This window comes from Oryza brachyantha, chromosome 8, assembly GCF_000231095.2.
Source record: "Oryza brachyantha chromosome 8, ObraRS2, whole genome shotgun sequence".
Classification (NCBI taxonomy): domain Eukaryota; kingdom Viridiplantae; phylum Streptophyta; class Magnoliopsida; order Poales; family Poaceae; genus Oryza; species Oryza brachyantha.
The window spans coordinates 4,365,305-4,382,007 of NC_023170.2; the positions used below are offsets into that span (position 1 = coordinate 4,365,305).

At 42.7% G+C, this 16,703-nt stretch overlaps 2 protein-coding genes across 2 annotated transcripts; both read right to left on the minus strand.

Annotated features, from left to right (window-relative positions):
- Nucleotides 1-567: 567 nt before the first annotated feature.
- Nucleotides 568-1,950, minus strand: LOC102708459 (BTB/POZ and MATH domain-containing protein 2-like). Its single transcript, XM_006659883.2, has one exon. The coding sequence runs from the start codon at nt 1,843-1,845 to the stop codon at nt 697-699; it is 1,149 nt and encodes a 382-aa protein (XP_006659946.1). The 5' UTR covers nt 1,846-1,950; the 3' UTR covers nt 568-696.
- A 6,031-nt stretch (nt 1,951-7,981) lies between these two features.
- LOC102708736 (BTB/POZ and MATH domain-containing protein 4-like) lies at nt 7,982-8,623 on the minus strand. Its single transcript, XM_015840043.1, has one exon. It carries the CDS (start codon nt 8,621-8,623, stop codon nt 7,982-7,984), a length of 642 nt encoding a protein of 213 aa, XP_015695529.1.
- Between the last annotated feature and the right edge of the window lie 8,080 nt (nt 8,624-16,703).

A 16,703-nucleotide genomic window follows, 5' to 3' on the forward strand; every position in this document is an offset into this window, starting at 1 on the left:
TGGGTGTATATACACCCACGTGCTAAACAATTTCTTGCGAACATGATGTTTTTCAGCAATACATAACTGAGCACAAGTAAATGGAATGCCATTAATTCAATCAATGGCATCTCCTCATGGAACACCTTTGCCAAAGCCCTATGCCAACATCATCTTCAAGGCCTACAGATTTGGCCTATTTGAATGGTGTGCTTATGTTGGAGTGAGACAATGTTGGCAGAAGGAAATGGTGAGCTGACACACAACAAATTGGTCCAAAGTGCATAACAAGGCAAACAATCCATCGAAAGCAACAATATTTGCAAAACCAGTACTTCCTCCGTTTCACAATGTTAGACTTTCTAGGCTTACCTAGATTCACACACACACATACACACACACACATATATATATATATATATATATATTATATATATATATATATATATATATATATATATATATATATATATATATATATATATATACATCAATTGATGAATTTAGCTGAATCTAAAAAGTCTTATAATATGAAACAGAGGTAGTACAAAGTGCAGCTTACTTATAATAACATTTTACCCAAAAGTTAATCCAATAAGTACTGGCAATACCAGTATTTAAATTAATGTTGTTTATATAAAAGAGCAAGGTAGCTATAATAACATGATCCAGTAAAACTAGACAGGCATGCATATTATTTATCATAAACTAAACTAATTATTCATCTTCAGGATCATTGCTCTTTGTCATCCTCGGCATTTTCTTGAACCTCCCCATCTTCTCCTTTGCCTCGGCTACAAGAGAAGGAGCTGCGTTATCAAGATCCACGAACCCTTGTGATGCCACCACATCATCCAGCATATTTGGGCATGCCATGAACTCAATGCAGGCGTCCTTGAGCATGCCACAGTGATGCCGATCAGCCAGAGCCAGCGTGCTAGCGACATTGCCGACACGAAGGTTCTTGCAAAGGATGCTTTGGCACAGCAGCTTCAGCCTGTCGACGGCGTATCGGTCCGCGGCGACGAGCAGATGCCGGATCATCTCGCCATTGTCGTCCCCCTCGAGGGCGCGGAGACGCGGCAGCCAATCCGTGTAGATGAACTGGAGCAGGTCCCTGAACACGGCAGGCTGCATATCGGCGATGGCGATCGGCCCCGGTCCGGTCTCCCTCATCGGGCCGAGCAGCTCGGCTCTGAACACCGGAGACCGCATCGCCAGCACGAGCTTGTGCGCCGGGAAGATCTCCCCGGCGACGTCGAAGGTCACGTCCGCGCCCTCCTTGGACTCCAGAAGGTCGCCGAGCTGCTGCGTGATGTTGCTCGGGGGCACCTTGATTCGGGGCACCTGCCTGGCTCGCGACACCCGGGGCTCCTTCTTGACGGTGACCACGCATTCCAGGATGATCCGGTCGTCGACGAGATACGGAGGCGCCTCGAATTGGGTCCTCTTCATCTTGAGGCAGCTCGCCCTGGTGATCTCCTCGGCCTCGACATCGAAGACCCTGAAGGGCTTGTCGGCGTCCGGGTGCGGCGAGGGGGAGGCGGAGGCCAGGCCGGTGGTCTGGTCGACCAGCCGGACGTCACACGACGCCCGCACCTTGCCGCCGCCCTCCCGCTGGCTCCGGAGCTCGAGGAACGCGGTGACGTTGTCGTCGTCGAGGACGAAGGCGGGGGGGTCGGGGTAGAGGACGACGGCCCAGAGGAGGCCGCCGACGAGGAAGGTCCCCGACGCGACGTACTCCTCGTGGCTCCTCCCCTTGATCTGGCTGTACCCGATGACGTCGAAGACGTGGGTGCCCACCGCCGTGTTCGGGACGCACGTCGACACCGTCCTCGGCGCCGTTTCTATCTGGTGCCGCTTCATGGCGCCCGCCCCCCCGCGCCGGCGCGTCGTCTCGGCGGCGGCGGCGGAGGAGGAGGGGAGACCGACGAAGGAGGGGAAGGCAATATCCGCCGTGAATTTAGACGGAACGGAACGGGTTTTTTGGGCGGATTTATCGTGGAAGAGTTTTCAGCAACCGGTTGGGGCTCAATTATGGATGGCCATATGGCCCGAGGCCCAACGGCCCGGCCCATAGCACGGCTATTTGGCCCAACCCGAGCACGACCCGGCATGACGGGGATCGGGTTCGTGCTGGCCCGGTCTGACTGTTGGGCTGTGTCTGGGCCGACTGTCTTGGCACGTGGGTTGGCCCGACCCAGTCCAGTGAATGAAAAAAATAAAGGATCTAAAATAGACTTAATTTTGTTATATAAAGCTTAGCCCAACATGAGAGGTATATAAAATAGACTTTTGGGCCGATCTGGCATGATCCGAGGCTTATTGGGTCGTGCTTGGACGGTGGATGTAACACGTGGGCCGGCGTGGCACGACCCGGTGTGGCTATTGGGCCGTGTCGGCCCGATGAAAGCAGGCACGAGCCCGACCATGCCGGGCTGGGTGGGCCTGATGGCCATCTATAGGCTCAATTGCCGATTCGAGCACTAGCTGATTGAATTGGTATGCATACGACTCAACCATCCGATTTACATGTGAACTAATTATTTAACGAATGCAGTGCCACTCACTTGACCTTACAGTTTTTAATAAATTTAAGTTTGAGCTCTTATTTTTAAAACAAACTGCATTTTATATAGTCATCATTACGTGGATAAAAATATGAATCAGATGTTTGATTTTTTCCTTAAAAATTATGTGTTGTTTCACATGTATAAAGAAATATGTCATTGCTACGTAAAAATGTTTCTAAGGATTGCAACACCACCTATGACCTATATGTGTTGCATAGTAATTTTTTTCGATTACGCAAGAAACATCAAATATCCATTCGCTGAAACATCAAAAAAATAACAAAATAAAAAAATAATATGCGGTCCTAGGTGCCAACAACATTGACGCTGACCTTCTCCATGTATTACCAAGTAGAGGCAATGGTCTCGACACCAACGACAGTGGCGTTGAGATGCTGAACCATGGTGCCATGCTCATTGGTGCAAAAAAAAGTTTATTCTTAATTAAAAATTTTTAGGAGTCTATTTATAAAATATATTTTCTTAAACACTATAACGTAAAAAAAAATCATCTCCAGCTGGTTGCATAGTGATTGATCAAACATGAGTACACATTTCTTACAGTTTTATGCGCTCTGTTCAGCTTTAATAGTTTTTTCAAAGTTGAATCTTAAATAATAATAATTAATGATGATATATATCACAGTACACAAGCTTGAAAAAAATATCTCTAAAATGCAGATGATAAAATAGAATTGGTAAATATGATTCCTTGATCATATACATAATTAATTTTTTATGATGAACAGTTGACTTACGGATTGGTTTATAAATGAAATTTGGTTTGCTGTTTAGGCCGTACGGACAGCGGGCAGAATGCTTGGTTGGTTGCTGTACGTAGCTGGTTAGAAGCAGTACGTTGCATGGATGCATACTAGATCGAATCAGTATACCGTGCAGCCGTGCCACTGCTTCGGCCGAGTAGCCTAAGGAAAGTTGAATATAACTGGAGAGAGATTTGTTACCGAGAAGTATGTCTTTGGTGTGATTTTTTTGAAATTTAGAATTAGAAAATTACAAGTTTAGAATAGTTATTGATTCTATATCGATAATTTTGAGAGAAGTGTTATTGGTGTACTTTGTAAATATTAGTTTAAGTAATAAAGTTAAAATCATTCAATTAACGTCTTTTGTTTTTATCTACTAGTGTTTTTTCTAGATTCCAACGATCTGATCCGCAGCACAGGAGCGACGCGATCTGACGATTTGATCGGCGGCACAGGAGTGGCGTGGTCAAGGTAGCGATGGCACAGGCGGCGCGATCAAGGTAGCAAGCTTTCGTCAATTCGTCGATAGAGGTAATCTTCTATTCCGCCAAAGATTTTTAGGTTTTGGTTTTCATTCGTCCTCTCTCTGGTAGGTTTTGTTTGATTTGGTTCGGTTGCACGTGAAGAGCATTCTTATTTTTTTTTAAATGACTAACATTAAAACTTAAAAGAAATCCCAGTGAAAACACCAACTTCTGGTTGTACCCGTAGATGCTGATCGAATACATGGCTGCCTTTGGCGCTGTCTCCGCGGTGCACATCGATCGACGTCGTCTTCTACCTCTCGGACGCCATCGATCGGGTGAGGCGGCGAAAGGGTGGAATGAATTGAGTGCGTGAGCTTCCACACGTCAGCACGGGACGAGAGAAACAAATGCACATCCAACCAGGAGAGGGAGGGGGAAGCAACGGAGGCGAGCTAGCCTTCAGAAGATGACCGGGGAAGTGGCTGGCGGCGACAAGACACGGCGAGGACTCCCGGAGCTTTTTTTTCTTTTTTCCTCTTCTTGCTCGACTGACATATTGGCTTTTCTCGGCGGGTGGGGAATGCTGATATTTCTAGCACCATTTTAATATTTATCTTTAAAAATAAATCGCACCCAAGCTTATTTTTAAAAATGTACCATTTTCACCGTGGGCTGATATGTTTGTCTGTCGTACTAGAGCGGCGTTCGGGAAGGCTATAGGTTAACTTATCTCCATCGTTTTCCACGCGCATGCTTTCCGAACTGCTAAACGGTTTATCTTTTTGTAAAAATTTTCTATAGGAAAGTTGTTTTAAAAAATCTTATTAATCTATTTTATATTTTTTAATAATTAATAATTAATTAATCATGTATTAATTTATTACTACGTTTTCCGCGTCGGGTAAGTTAACTTATCCTCACCTCCATCGAACGCATAATCTATTCGAATAACCGTGCCCACGGTTAAGGGCGAGCTGCCAGCTTCGCTGTGATTAGTCGAACCTTTAATGACTTGGGTACTGCAACGTGGTATAACGTTGAGTAGTGGTTGGGCTTGTCACAACGTGGTGTAACGTTGGACAGTGTTGTGGTATTTTACGACTGTTATCTACTCATTCTTTAATTTATTTAATTACCTTTGTTCAATTTAATCTCTGTTATTTATTTAATTGCTGCTTTATTGCAACTAATCCTAGCCTGTCCTTGATGACACTTATGCATCATTTATTACCCTTTTTTCCATGCTGCTTATTGAGTACGGTGGTTTGTACTCAGTCTTGCTCAATTTCCCCCTCCAGAGCTAGAAGTTGAGTCCGATGGAGATGACTCTCAGGAGTGAGCTAGTCTGCCGTCGAAGTTTGCCTGTGGACTGGAGCCGTACCCACTGGAGCTAGTCTACCCTACCTTTCCGCTGCATTTTCGTTAGAATAAGTGTTATTTTCAATTGCAAGGGTTCACAAAACCGCCTCCAAAACTACCATGATAATCATATTGTGTCGGACAGGAGTGGCTCCTCTGACTTAAGTCAGAGGGACGTGGGTAGCTAATAATAGGCCCCACCGTCTATGAATCCACATGTCAGGTACTCTAACTTTCAGAGGAGCTCGTTCCTGTTGGACCATGGTTCTGAATATCTCAAGAGTACTATTGCAAAAAAAAGTTACTCTAACATACATCCCAATGATATTTTGATATGGGGTGATATGTCGCACGACATAGATTTAAAAGTAAATTTAGGATTTGTTATTTTAAGAATAAACACTAAAAATATTACAGACGCATTCCTCGAAATTCGAAAGGTTGCAGTTTGTCATTAACTTCTCTCTATTCAAATACGCACTCCAAGGCCAATCTCAATGGAAGTTTTGTGGACAATAAATATGGTGCCATGTAGACATTTTTGATGATGTGACAAAGTATTAGTGAAGAGATAGATAAAATAAGTTTCATGGAGATGAAACTTTCTATACACTGTTATCTAGACAACTTGTGTCTTGCATGTAACCTAGAACAACAATAGATAAAACTATGTATTAAGAGAGGGGTGTTTTATCTTAGTTTCAAACTTTTTAGATGACATGTCACTCTAGGCAATCGTGTCCATGAAACTTACATTGAGAGCAAGTTTAATAGTATAACAAACTACTAGCTCTAATTCATCTATAGTCAATTTAATAGCTAATTCATGCAATAGCTACGTATAAAATATTAATATATGGTCTCACATGTCATACACATATTTTGTCTTGGAACCCGTGTACAGCTGGCTATAAATTAGTAGCCCACATCACTTCTCTCTTCTCTTATCTCTTTAAGATAGTTTTATAGTTGGCTCATAGCTTGCTACTGTACACGCTGTGACGATGGCCTAAACTGGAACCGGCCCATTGAGAAAAGAAAAAGAAACCCTTTTCAGCCAAAACGTCTCATCTCCTTCGCCGCCGCCGCCACCGTCGTCTTCGCCGGTGCGACGCCGCTACCTTTCTCCGGGCATAAATTAAAGTGTAAAATTCGGAATCCTAAGCTCCTAAAAAAACCCAAAGTTTTGCATGTTCTTATGTTGGGTGTGTGTTTACCTTTTACATGCACTTGCAAACCCAAGTATCTGCCATATGTCATTCAAATGAATTCATCAATTACTGTCAACACCTCAACTGTGTGGAAAAAAGTACACATGCTGAAGACAGAACTGCATTATGCAAAACCATTTTTTATGTTAAAACTGTCAAGCTACACATGACAAGTTATGCTGAGCAGGTTATTTATAAACCAGAAGTCTCATTCATATACATGATACCATATACTGAAGACCAATCTGATGTCAACTGTCTTCTACAGGCACCATATGTAAGCTACAATTGATAAGTGCAGATGAGTTCCAATTCAATCCCCTCTGATGTTCAGCATATTAATTGTTCAATTGTTCAACTTTGGTTAGGCAGCCAAATTGAGTTTTAAAGAGAGATTCTGTTCTGCAACCTGTTAAAAACAGCGATGAGATCAAGGGAGTTGTGGAATTTTGAGGTGTGTCTCTGTGACAGATGCAGCAAATTCCTCAGTCCTGTATGGCACCTCCAGCAACAGTTGGATAAGGAGATGGCACCTGAGAGTTTGAGAGAACTTTTCACTCTGTTCTTCGTTTTATATTGGAAGTCTTTCTAGCCTTATCTAGATTTATCTATTGATAAATATTTATAATTTATATATATGTCTAGATTTATTAACATTCATATGAATCTAGACAAGACTAAAAAAGTCTTACGTTATTAAACAAAGGTAGTAGCAAATGTGAATGGACAAACTTTACAGGAATAATACTATCAGGAAACGTATAGCACAGGAATCTGAATCTCTGTTTTTTTTTCCTTCAAGAATTAAGCCACAATGGGAGGACAACCCTGACACAATCTGACCCAATGAAACTTACATTTCCCGCAATATATAGCATCCCCGAGTCATGGGTGGAATTCATCGACGAAGAACAGTGATCCTTTGCACATCCCTACATGAGGCCATCACCATACAGTCTTGTGACCAGATAACATCAAGTATTCAAGTGTGATATTACAACCCCATAACGATAAGTGGTGTAACATAACAACCATGACAGAAATAATATCAAGTTACCATATAAATAAACAAAACAACTAAGTAAACAAAAAACCATTGGAAATGCTGACATTGAAAGGTGGTAAAACAGTACAATTACATCCAAACTGGTCCAATATTAAAGTTCACTCACACATCTGGCAGCATATGGCATGAAAGCAAATATGCCCAAACAAGACAAACAAAATTCATAATCAAAACTAATGTTCCAAGATAACAAGATAGCATATGGCATAGAGTTTTAAGCTGATTGTAGTCCGGTGTTTCCATCACCTTTAGCATTGTGTTTGGCATGGCAAGGAAATGGAGGCAGGCTTGTTTCAGCAAGTTGCACTGATGGTGATGGGCTAGAAGCAATGAAATCATCACCTTCTCCAGATCCATAGCCGCGCAAAGCTTCGTCTCGCACATGAGCTTCAGCCCCTGTAATTTTTAACGGTCGGCAGCACGAATCAAGTGGCGGATCACCTCATTCGCGCTGCGGTGATCGAAACCATCGAGCGGCATCGGCGAGTCGGTGTAGCAGAAGTGGAGTAAAGCCTTGAAAACAACCGGCTCCATGTCTTCCACTGTGATGTGTGATGCCTCACCCTGAAGCAGTGCCCGCAAAGACCGGGGATCGCGCAATGAGCACCACCTGGTGTGCAGGGAAGGCCTCTCCTTTGACAAGGAAAGTGATATCAGCTCCTTCCTGTGACTCCAGCAACCTTGCAAAGTCATTGTAGAACGACTCTGAGGATGGTGTCCTAGCTGCAGGGGACACATGGTGTGTTCCTGATACCAATGGTCTTTCGGTCAAAACAAAGATGTCACAGTCAATCGTGATGCTGTTAAGCACCATCAGTTCAGCTGATGATTCCCGAGCTGTTTTTCCAATGAACTTCTCCCAGCCATAGGTGTATACCCTACTGTCCTCTTGATTGATCAAACATGTCTCTGAAGGTTGGGTGTGTCCAGCCAATATTCTGAGAGAAAAATTTGCCCTAACCTGAGCACCTGGTGTCATAAGCTCAAGAAACACTGAGATGTATTCTCTATAGCCATGGTTGGCTCCATTAGGGTAGTATCTGATTGACCAGTCAAACCCTCCAACATTGAAGGTCTGGGACCTGATAAATTCGCCAGGACCCAATCCAATGCTCAAGCTGTAGTTGGAAAATGTGAAGGATTTCTGGCCATACAGCGCACGAGCGGTGCAAATCGAGACCGACAACGACGCAGCTTCCATATGGAATATCAGATATGTGCTCCCTGTTCACTTGAACAACATCATAAAGTCAGTATGGGAATATAAGATATGAAGACTCATTTGCATATGGAAGACATGCACTAGCTATTTCCTATAATGAGCAAATCACCTGTCTGAAGCACTACAAGCCTCTAAAAGGGAAAATCAGGAACCACAATGATATATATAGTTGCTAACAATGGCCTTAACCTTACCGGACTGTTAAAGCTTAAAGAATGCATGACTCAAAAGTCAAGACTATATGCCAGCCCAACTTCAATTTATAGAGTAATTAAATAACAATAGGACTAAGTACTCCTTAAGAGCATCTCCAACAGATGCCCCATTCCACTCTTCAAACCAAATTTTAGCCATTTTGAACATTGAAAAAACAGTAATCCAACGGTCTCTCCATCTCACTCTCCAAGCCATTTGGATGACCAAATCCCTCTCCTCACTGGCCAAATTTGGCCAGTCCACTCCACTTGCCATTCACTTGCTAAACGTGGGCCCCATGCATGGGTCCACCATCTTTTTCTCTCCCCAGTCTCCACCGACGACCGAGAGAGAGCAGCACCGTCGCTGGCCGAAGCTAAACCGCCGGCGACCGGGGGTAGCCGCCGTCGGCCGAGAGCCCTGTCGCCACCGCACCCGGTCGCCACTGCCGCCGCCACTATCGTCGCTATGGCGGCCGCCTCGTTCTCCTCCACGCAACACCGCCACCGCCCCGGCCGACAACGCGCGACGCCATCACGGGCGACGGCTTCCCGGTCTCCTCCGCGCGACGCCGCCGCCGCCCCGGCCGTGGGCTCCCGGATCTCCTCCGCGCGATGCCACTGCCGCCCCGGTCAACGACGCGCGACGCTGCCACGGGCAACGGCTTCCCGGTCTCCTCCGCGCAATGCCACCGCCACCGGCTCCCGGATCTCCTCCACGCGACGCTAGCCCGTGGTTGCTGTCTGCTGGAGGGGGACAGAGAAAGAGGGAGAGAGAGGGGAAGAATGAGTATAGAGGTTGACACGTGGGTTCCGTTTGTCATAGACTCATTAGAGATGATGATGAATGGAGAGACGGTTGGAGTAAAAACAAATTTGACTTGACAAATAAAATGGAGAGTTGGCCAAATTGAGATTTGGAGAGATTGTTGGAGATGCTCTAACTTGCTAATCAACAAAACCTTGCTACCAGATCTGCAAATATGGATCTATAGAGACAATATGTGGCACAGATCGGGCACAACTGTGCTTGGACTTGTCTCATTATATAAGCCCATATATTTTGAGTATCTGGAAACAATACAAATAGAATTGGCAGAGATAAGGCATTTTCTATAGAAATCTTATACACCAAAACAATCTATCATATACTATCATCAACAACCCCGGCAACCAAATCATCGGCTGGCCAAACACAAATACTACATTGAAAATCCTGAAAGAGCTGACTTGGTAGTCCTTTGGTCATAACACATCGACGAACTGGTGTGACGCCTGGACATGTAGAACATGTATGTGACCAAGGGTTCACCTTCTCTTGAATGCAGTGCATGTCGACTCAATGTACTTTATGCTCTTATGTTGAATAGAGTAGGCAGAGAGAGAGAGAGAGATAGACAACATCGACGTTGTTGCAAATAACTTCGTCTACAGAATAGAGGAGAGCATGAAGCTTACCAAAAAGAACTGTAACCAAGAACACTTAGCAATTGCGTGAGAGGAGACACATTAATCAGCCTCGGAACAAGAACATAAACCGGCAGTGTCGACTTTATGGGATCTAGGGTACCCATATTGACAACTCACGTTGCCTTAAAGGCTAGGTGTCACTTAATCAGGGCTAGTCATCAACCCAATTAACACTTTTCTAGTTGCTCAAACTCAACATGCTTGACTCAGCCCATGGGCCAGTAGAGGGATTGAGTCGACTGGATATTTTGAGGATGTGGCACGCTACCTATAGGAGGGGTCGGGGCTGCCCCAACCCTCTATCACAGGCAGGTACATCCTCCTCCGGAACGCGACTCATGTCTAATAGGGAGGTCGGGTTGCCCTGACCCCCTCTGTTGAAATAGACAAGGTTGTGGCTTATAAAGGTGCTTAAGACAAGTACCTAACTTCATTGATGTGAAGGTAGACGTCCTGCCGACAATGCTTTTGACCTATCTCTTAGCTAGAGAGCGCGAGCGACGTGTATGGCATCCAAGGTTCCTAGCTAGCTTGGATGGGGAGACATGTGCAATATGCATGGCAAGATGCCACCACGGCCACCTATCTGGGCCAGTCAGCTTTTAGTCACTCATTGCTAGCAATAGTCACTTCGACATTAAGTCGACAATAAAGTCCATCATCATTTCACCAAAATCCAAAGATGCTCAAGACTGAGTCAATACTCATAAATGTGTACCTACCTCATAGGCACTATGTATCCTTTTTAGCTATAAAAGGAGGAACAAGCCCATGAAGGAGGGGATCGAATCCAAGTTTCCTTAGGTCGTATAATTAAGCATACAACAAGAGTAGGGTATTATACACCTTGCGGTCCAAACCTATATAAATCTTTTATCTCTCTTTGCCTATGTGAAACTCTTTTGATTTCTCTAATAGTTCGCTAGCCAAATTCACAAAAGGAGGCCTCTGAATCTCTTGCTTGAGGAGCAAGAGCACTTCGATGGGTAGCATGGTGTTTGGAGGAGTATGAAACCAAATTGCTGACGAGGAAGATAGACTAGTCTGACGTAAAACACCACAAGTCAGGGATGACGTAAAACACCACAAGTCAGGGAAGCCAGTCCAATCATCATCGAAGTAGCACACAGCGACATGCAAATATGGAGGACATCCATAGAAACATGCAATGGTCCAAGGTGCTCTTGACATGGAACAAAGTGCTTTTGATCACGGCTATTTGAAAATCCCAAGGAGCATGCATGTGTAAGCACACTCATTAAACCACGTAGGCAAGGTTAAGCCATGTGAGAGTGAGGGACATGAATCTTCATATTGATGATTCTAAATAGAGGCAATGGGGGTGAGCACAACAGGCATGGGTGCTACCATGGTTTCCAAGGGTTGTGACCATAGGTTTGACAGGGCCGAGGGGTGGGGATGTAACTTAAGCCACCATGGGTGAGACAGGCATTGAAGCCTTCGTCGCAACATGTGTGGTCACCACGACCTATGCAGTATGACCTGGGTGGCAACGACACCTACTTCCTAGTGGACCAGTATGACATTATGGTCCATGTTGTGGTTCTCGGTGAGGTGATCAGGATGGAGATTGCAGTGGTGGAAGAAGGCATAAAAAGAGGGGAGTGGATCTAGGAAGAGCACCGGTATAATACCATGCAAATGTGAAACTAGAGAGACACAGATTGTGTGCATCTGATGAAACTGCTTGGCTAGTTCCATTATATAAGACAGATATTTAAATACCTAGAAACAACACAAAAAATGGAAGGGGATAAAATATTTACTATATAAATCCTACACACCAAATCAATTAATAATATACTATCTTTAACTAGATCTATAGTTTCATTCATATCTTTTTTCTCCATTGCTGACAAGGTGACCACACATGTCATATTCTAGCTAGTGGCCATGTATTCTAGCTAGTGACACTTTGACCAAATCCTCAGGATCTAAGAGCTACAACTCTACCAAACATGAACTAGATTCTTAATTTAAGAGCGAGCAAGTGGATATGCCTTAGAAACTATATAGGGAGGGTGAAACTAACCTTTCGTAGTTCATCAACTCTAGATCCATCTTGGATTTGGATCTCTACCAGACTATTAGACACACCCTAGATCTATACATGAACCTCTAATATGACTAACTTGGGCAATTAGTGTAAAACATAATACAACGATGTTTAGAAAAAATCTCCAGATCTCAACAATGTTTTATCCCTAAATTTTTACATGACTAACATATTATTACAAAACAAAATCAATCATCTCAACCATACATGCCTTGATAAAGTATCTTACTACAAGATCTTCAACATATTTCCAGTAAGACAAGTAACGGGAGAGAGAGAGAGAGAGAGAGAGAGATTTTCTGGTGGCTAAACGAAGATGGGAATAGAGGCGGAGAAAACGAGGAAGAAGACATGGAGAGGACCTGTATTTATGCTGGTGGAAAACATGGAGATTCATCTCACACATGACTTCAGCCTTTCGATCCATTCCCTACTGATCAACAACAGAAAATTAAGTGTCAATCACGTCATTAATTATTAGCAAAAATGTAAACAACACTATCGAATCAAAACAATGAGTTTGTGTAGATTAGTAGAGCATTTGAAAACAAATGTTCTATTTACTCCACGGTTACATGAGACGCATCATTCTCAAATCTCAATCATGGCGATGGCCGCGACAGAACTGAGCCATGAACACCGGTGATCGCGCAGCAAACTCCTCTCCCTTCTTGACATGGAAGGCGATGTCTGCTCTTTCCTTCGACTCGAGCAACTTCCCAAAATCTCAGGATAGCTCTGATTGTGTGGCCTGACAACACACCCAATGGTTGATTTCCTGCATAACAGTGGTGTGACATTCAATCATGATGCAGTTAATTATTCCAGGGAAATTTGGTGATGCCCTCACAAAATGTCATCCCCACAAACTTACTTCATCCCGACATTTTTGCCCCTCTTTACAGGACAAGCATTGTTTTCTGAGTGCCTTTCTAACCACCCAAATGATGCCCTAGCCTTAGTATTTCAAGCCCTCTATATTTTTTATATGATGCCGTTGACTTTTAGGTTCATGTTTGACCATTCATCTTATTAAAAAATTTATAATTATATAATTGTTAATTATTAATCATGATGCAGTTAATTGTTCGAGGCAAGTTTGGTGATGCTGACCTCCGAAAATTAATGTCATTTCCACAAACTTACGTCATCCTGACATTTGTGCCCCTATACAAGACAAGCACATTTTGTTTTGTGAGTGCCTTTCTAACGATTGAAACGGTGCCCTAACCTTAGTGTTTTACTCCCTCCATATTTTTTATACGACACCGTTGACTTTTAGAATTACGTTTGACCATTCGTCTTATTCAAAAAATATATTATTTTATTATAATACATTTTGCTTATTTAGATTAAAATTGAATAAAACGAATGGTCAAATGTATATACAAAAGTCAATAGCATCATAAAAAAATATGAAGGGAATATTTAATTGTTCTTGACAAATAGATATGCACTCGTGGCATTTGCGGCCGCCTCCATAAGGGTAGTGCCACAGTAGAGTTTTAAAGTTTGTGGAGCCAACATTTTGAGTGAATGCAAGAACAGTTAGAAGGGCAATCTCGTTTCCCTGCTGTTTTTGGTAGTGAAAGGAGAATGTATTTGTAATGTCTGAACTGAGTTTTCATTGTTTGCTCGTAGGTGAATTAAAAACGTTTTGATATATTAATCATTCATGATGCATTTAAAAGTAGAAGCGATATATGTAACACATCATATATATACCCTTTATTTTAATAGATTGAGTCCAACCATGATGTTGGGATTTAAGATTGAAGATGCTATATAGGTTATGTCTACAGTAAGGTGCTTATGTGCTCTACACGAACACTGTCATGTGTTCTTCTCACTTTTTCCCCCACACAGGCCTTGTTTGGCTGAGCCAGGACTTTGAACAAAATTCCTGGCCCATCATTTATAAGCAAGGTCTTACTGTACTAGCATACGACCCGTGCGTTGTAACGGTATTTAATGTTAAAAATATCATTAACATGCTATTAACATTATTTCTTTGGCATGTATCATGTTTTAATTAGCTTCTACATATATTTGTTATTAATATGTGGGCTTATTGGTCCTATGGTCTTTTTCTTATCGTAAAAAGTAGAGTTGGTGTGAGTGGTTGAGATCCATAACAATAGAAAACAATATGGGCATAGATTCATCATGACTTTTTTCCCCTTGTTGTAACGATGTGTCAAACACAACCCAGCTAGGAAGCTTTCTAACACAAGCATGAAATAAATTAGGAATAGGGGAGTATCAACTCTCTCTCTCTCTCGCCTTCTTCAGCTTGCTTCTTACTATTCGTCCATTCGGGACAGGGCAGCCAGCCATGTCTTTATCATGGCGGAAACAGAACAAGAGGGAAAGACCCGACTGACTTGCCCAGGGCTCGAGGGTGAACCATACGAGAGTGAGTCGAGTTATGTTTATGTTTTTGGTTTGGTTTGGGCCCCTCTCGATCTTTTGTGTATAAGTCAGGGGGGAAGGATTCTAAATCTATGAACATTAATGAACCACCGTTGATGGACGTTGCACGGTACTAGCAGGGGCAATCACAATATTATTAATCGATAGAAACTTTAATACAACCTTTTTTGATCTTGTAGGAGGGGGAGAGCCGGGCTTTCAAGAGCACACACAAAAACCATTTAACAATGCTTGCTTCTGTGAGCTATTCATTTTCTGGGAGTTTAGACTCACGGTTAGGTTCTTTATGGAATCTCATGTTCTTTGCTTGAATGAGGCTGAACACTGTTCTAGCTATAAATAGGTGATAAAGACGATATTCGAAGCTTGAGACATTCTATCCATCAAAAGGTAAGAGACAACCTAGCGAACTAAAACATCTTAGTAGCCAGAGGAAAAGGAAGCCTCATGTTGGTCCTCGGAGACTGTTGTTCAGGCACTTGCCAAGACTCAAGTGCTTTTGGTGGACAATCCCTATACCTTTCCGAAGCTAGCAATAGGTGCCTATAGCGTACGTCTCAATCTTTGTTATATAGCAATGTCCATCATCACTATGAATATCTCGCATCGGTCGATTGGATCTGAGGAGCATCCACCTACACTAGTGTATTGGCCGGTGACGACGATGGAGTCGTTATCATCAGACATGAGATCAACTCTCTCAATGGATGAAATTATCATTTCTAAACGATGTATAGACTGTTAAGCACCCTCTAATCTTAGCCTCCCAACTTCTTTAAAATCTATACTTTACATTTTTTTAGTGGACCAACATATAAGCACAACTAATGTTGCAAAAGAAAGCACAACTAAAAATAAATGCAAAGATCAATCTAGCCATTGACAGGCTTTTAGCTTAGGACAAACTGATCCAAGAACTAGGCTCCATATCCATTTGTTCAATTTATTTTTGCAATTATACGGAAGATGCATATGCATACAACTCCACACTCATACATATGCAAATGCACCTCTCAATGCATGCTCAAATAGATGAAACCAATGACAACTCGGTCTCTAACCTTGCAAAAACCTTTCTTGGGAAACATATTGCAAACACATCGCTTACAACACGCGCATGCTCACCCTATGAGCACACATATACTCTACCCTTATGAGCACATCCCAAGACTAGGCCGAGATATCTTAAGATTGACAAACTCACCATAGACGCCTTGGGTTATATCACCTACCACAGAAAGAATGCAAGCACCCATATCAAGTTTAGAACTTGAACTTGACTTGGTAGCTAGTTCCACCAGAATGAGTCTAACCAGCTTAAAAGCACACCAATGTGTCTAATTTTTGTGAGCACCATAAACCCTTGTGGGTGAAGTCATGCACCAAATACTCCACCAATGCACCACCGATGCTTCTCCATATATGTTCAATTTAGTATAAGCTTCTCTTGAGGATGTGGTAGCAGGCTGATCAATGATGATGCCATAGCTTAAGATCAGTCTACAAATGGGACTAGTTCAAGAACTAATTAACTGAACCAAATGAGTCATTTTAAGGTACTCCACATTACCTCCTAGTAGGTAAGAGGCAGTGGTAAATCTCAGCCCTTGATTATATGATTTATTTTTTTGTAAAACATATTTATTCTCTCAATTAATAAATAACACAAAAGGAAACCATTGATACATTAATGCACATTATTACACTTTCCATCTTAGCCATGCATGAAGGAGATTAGGCTCCACCGAGGCACCAAAATGGCAGCTATATGGTAGCTAATAGATTTTGCAGTGTATTTAAACCATATATAAAATGTTGTTGTAAAGCCAATAAAACATGAGTTGTAATGTATCTAAAATATATTTGTATGAAAACAAACAAGGAA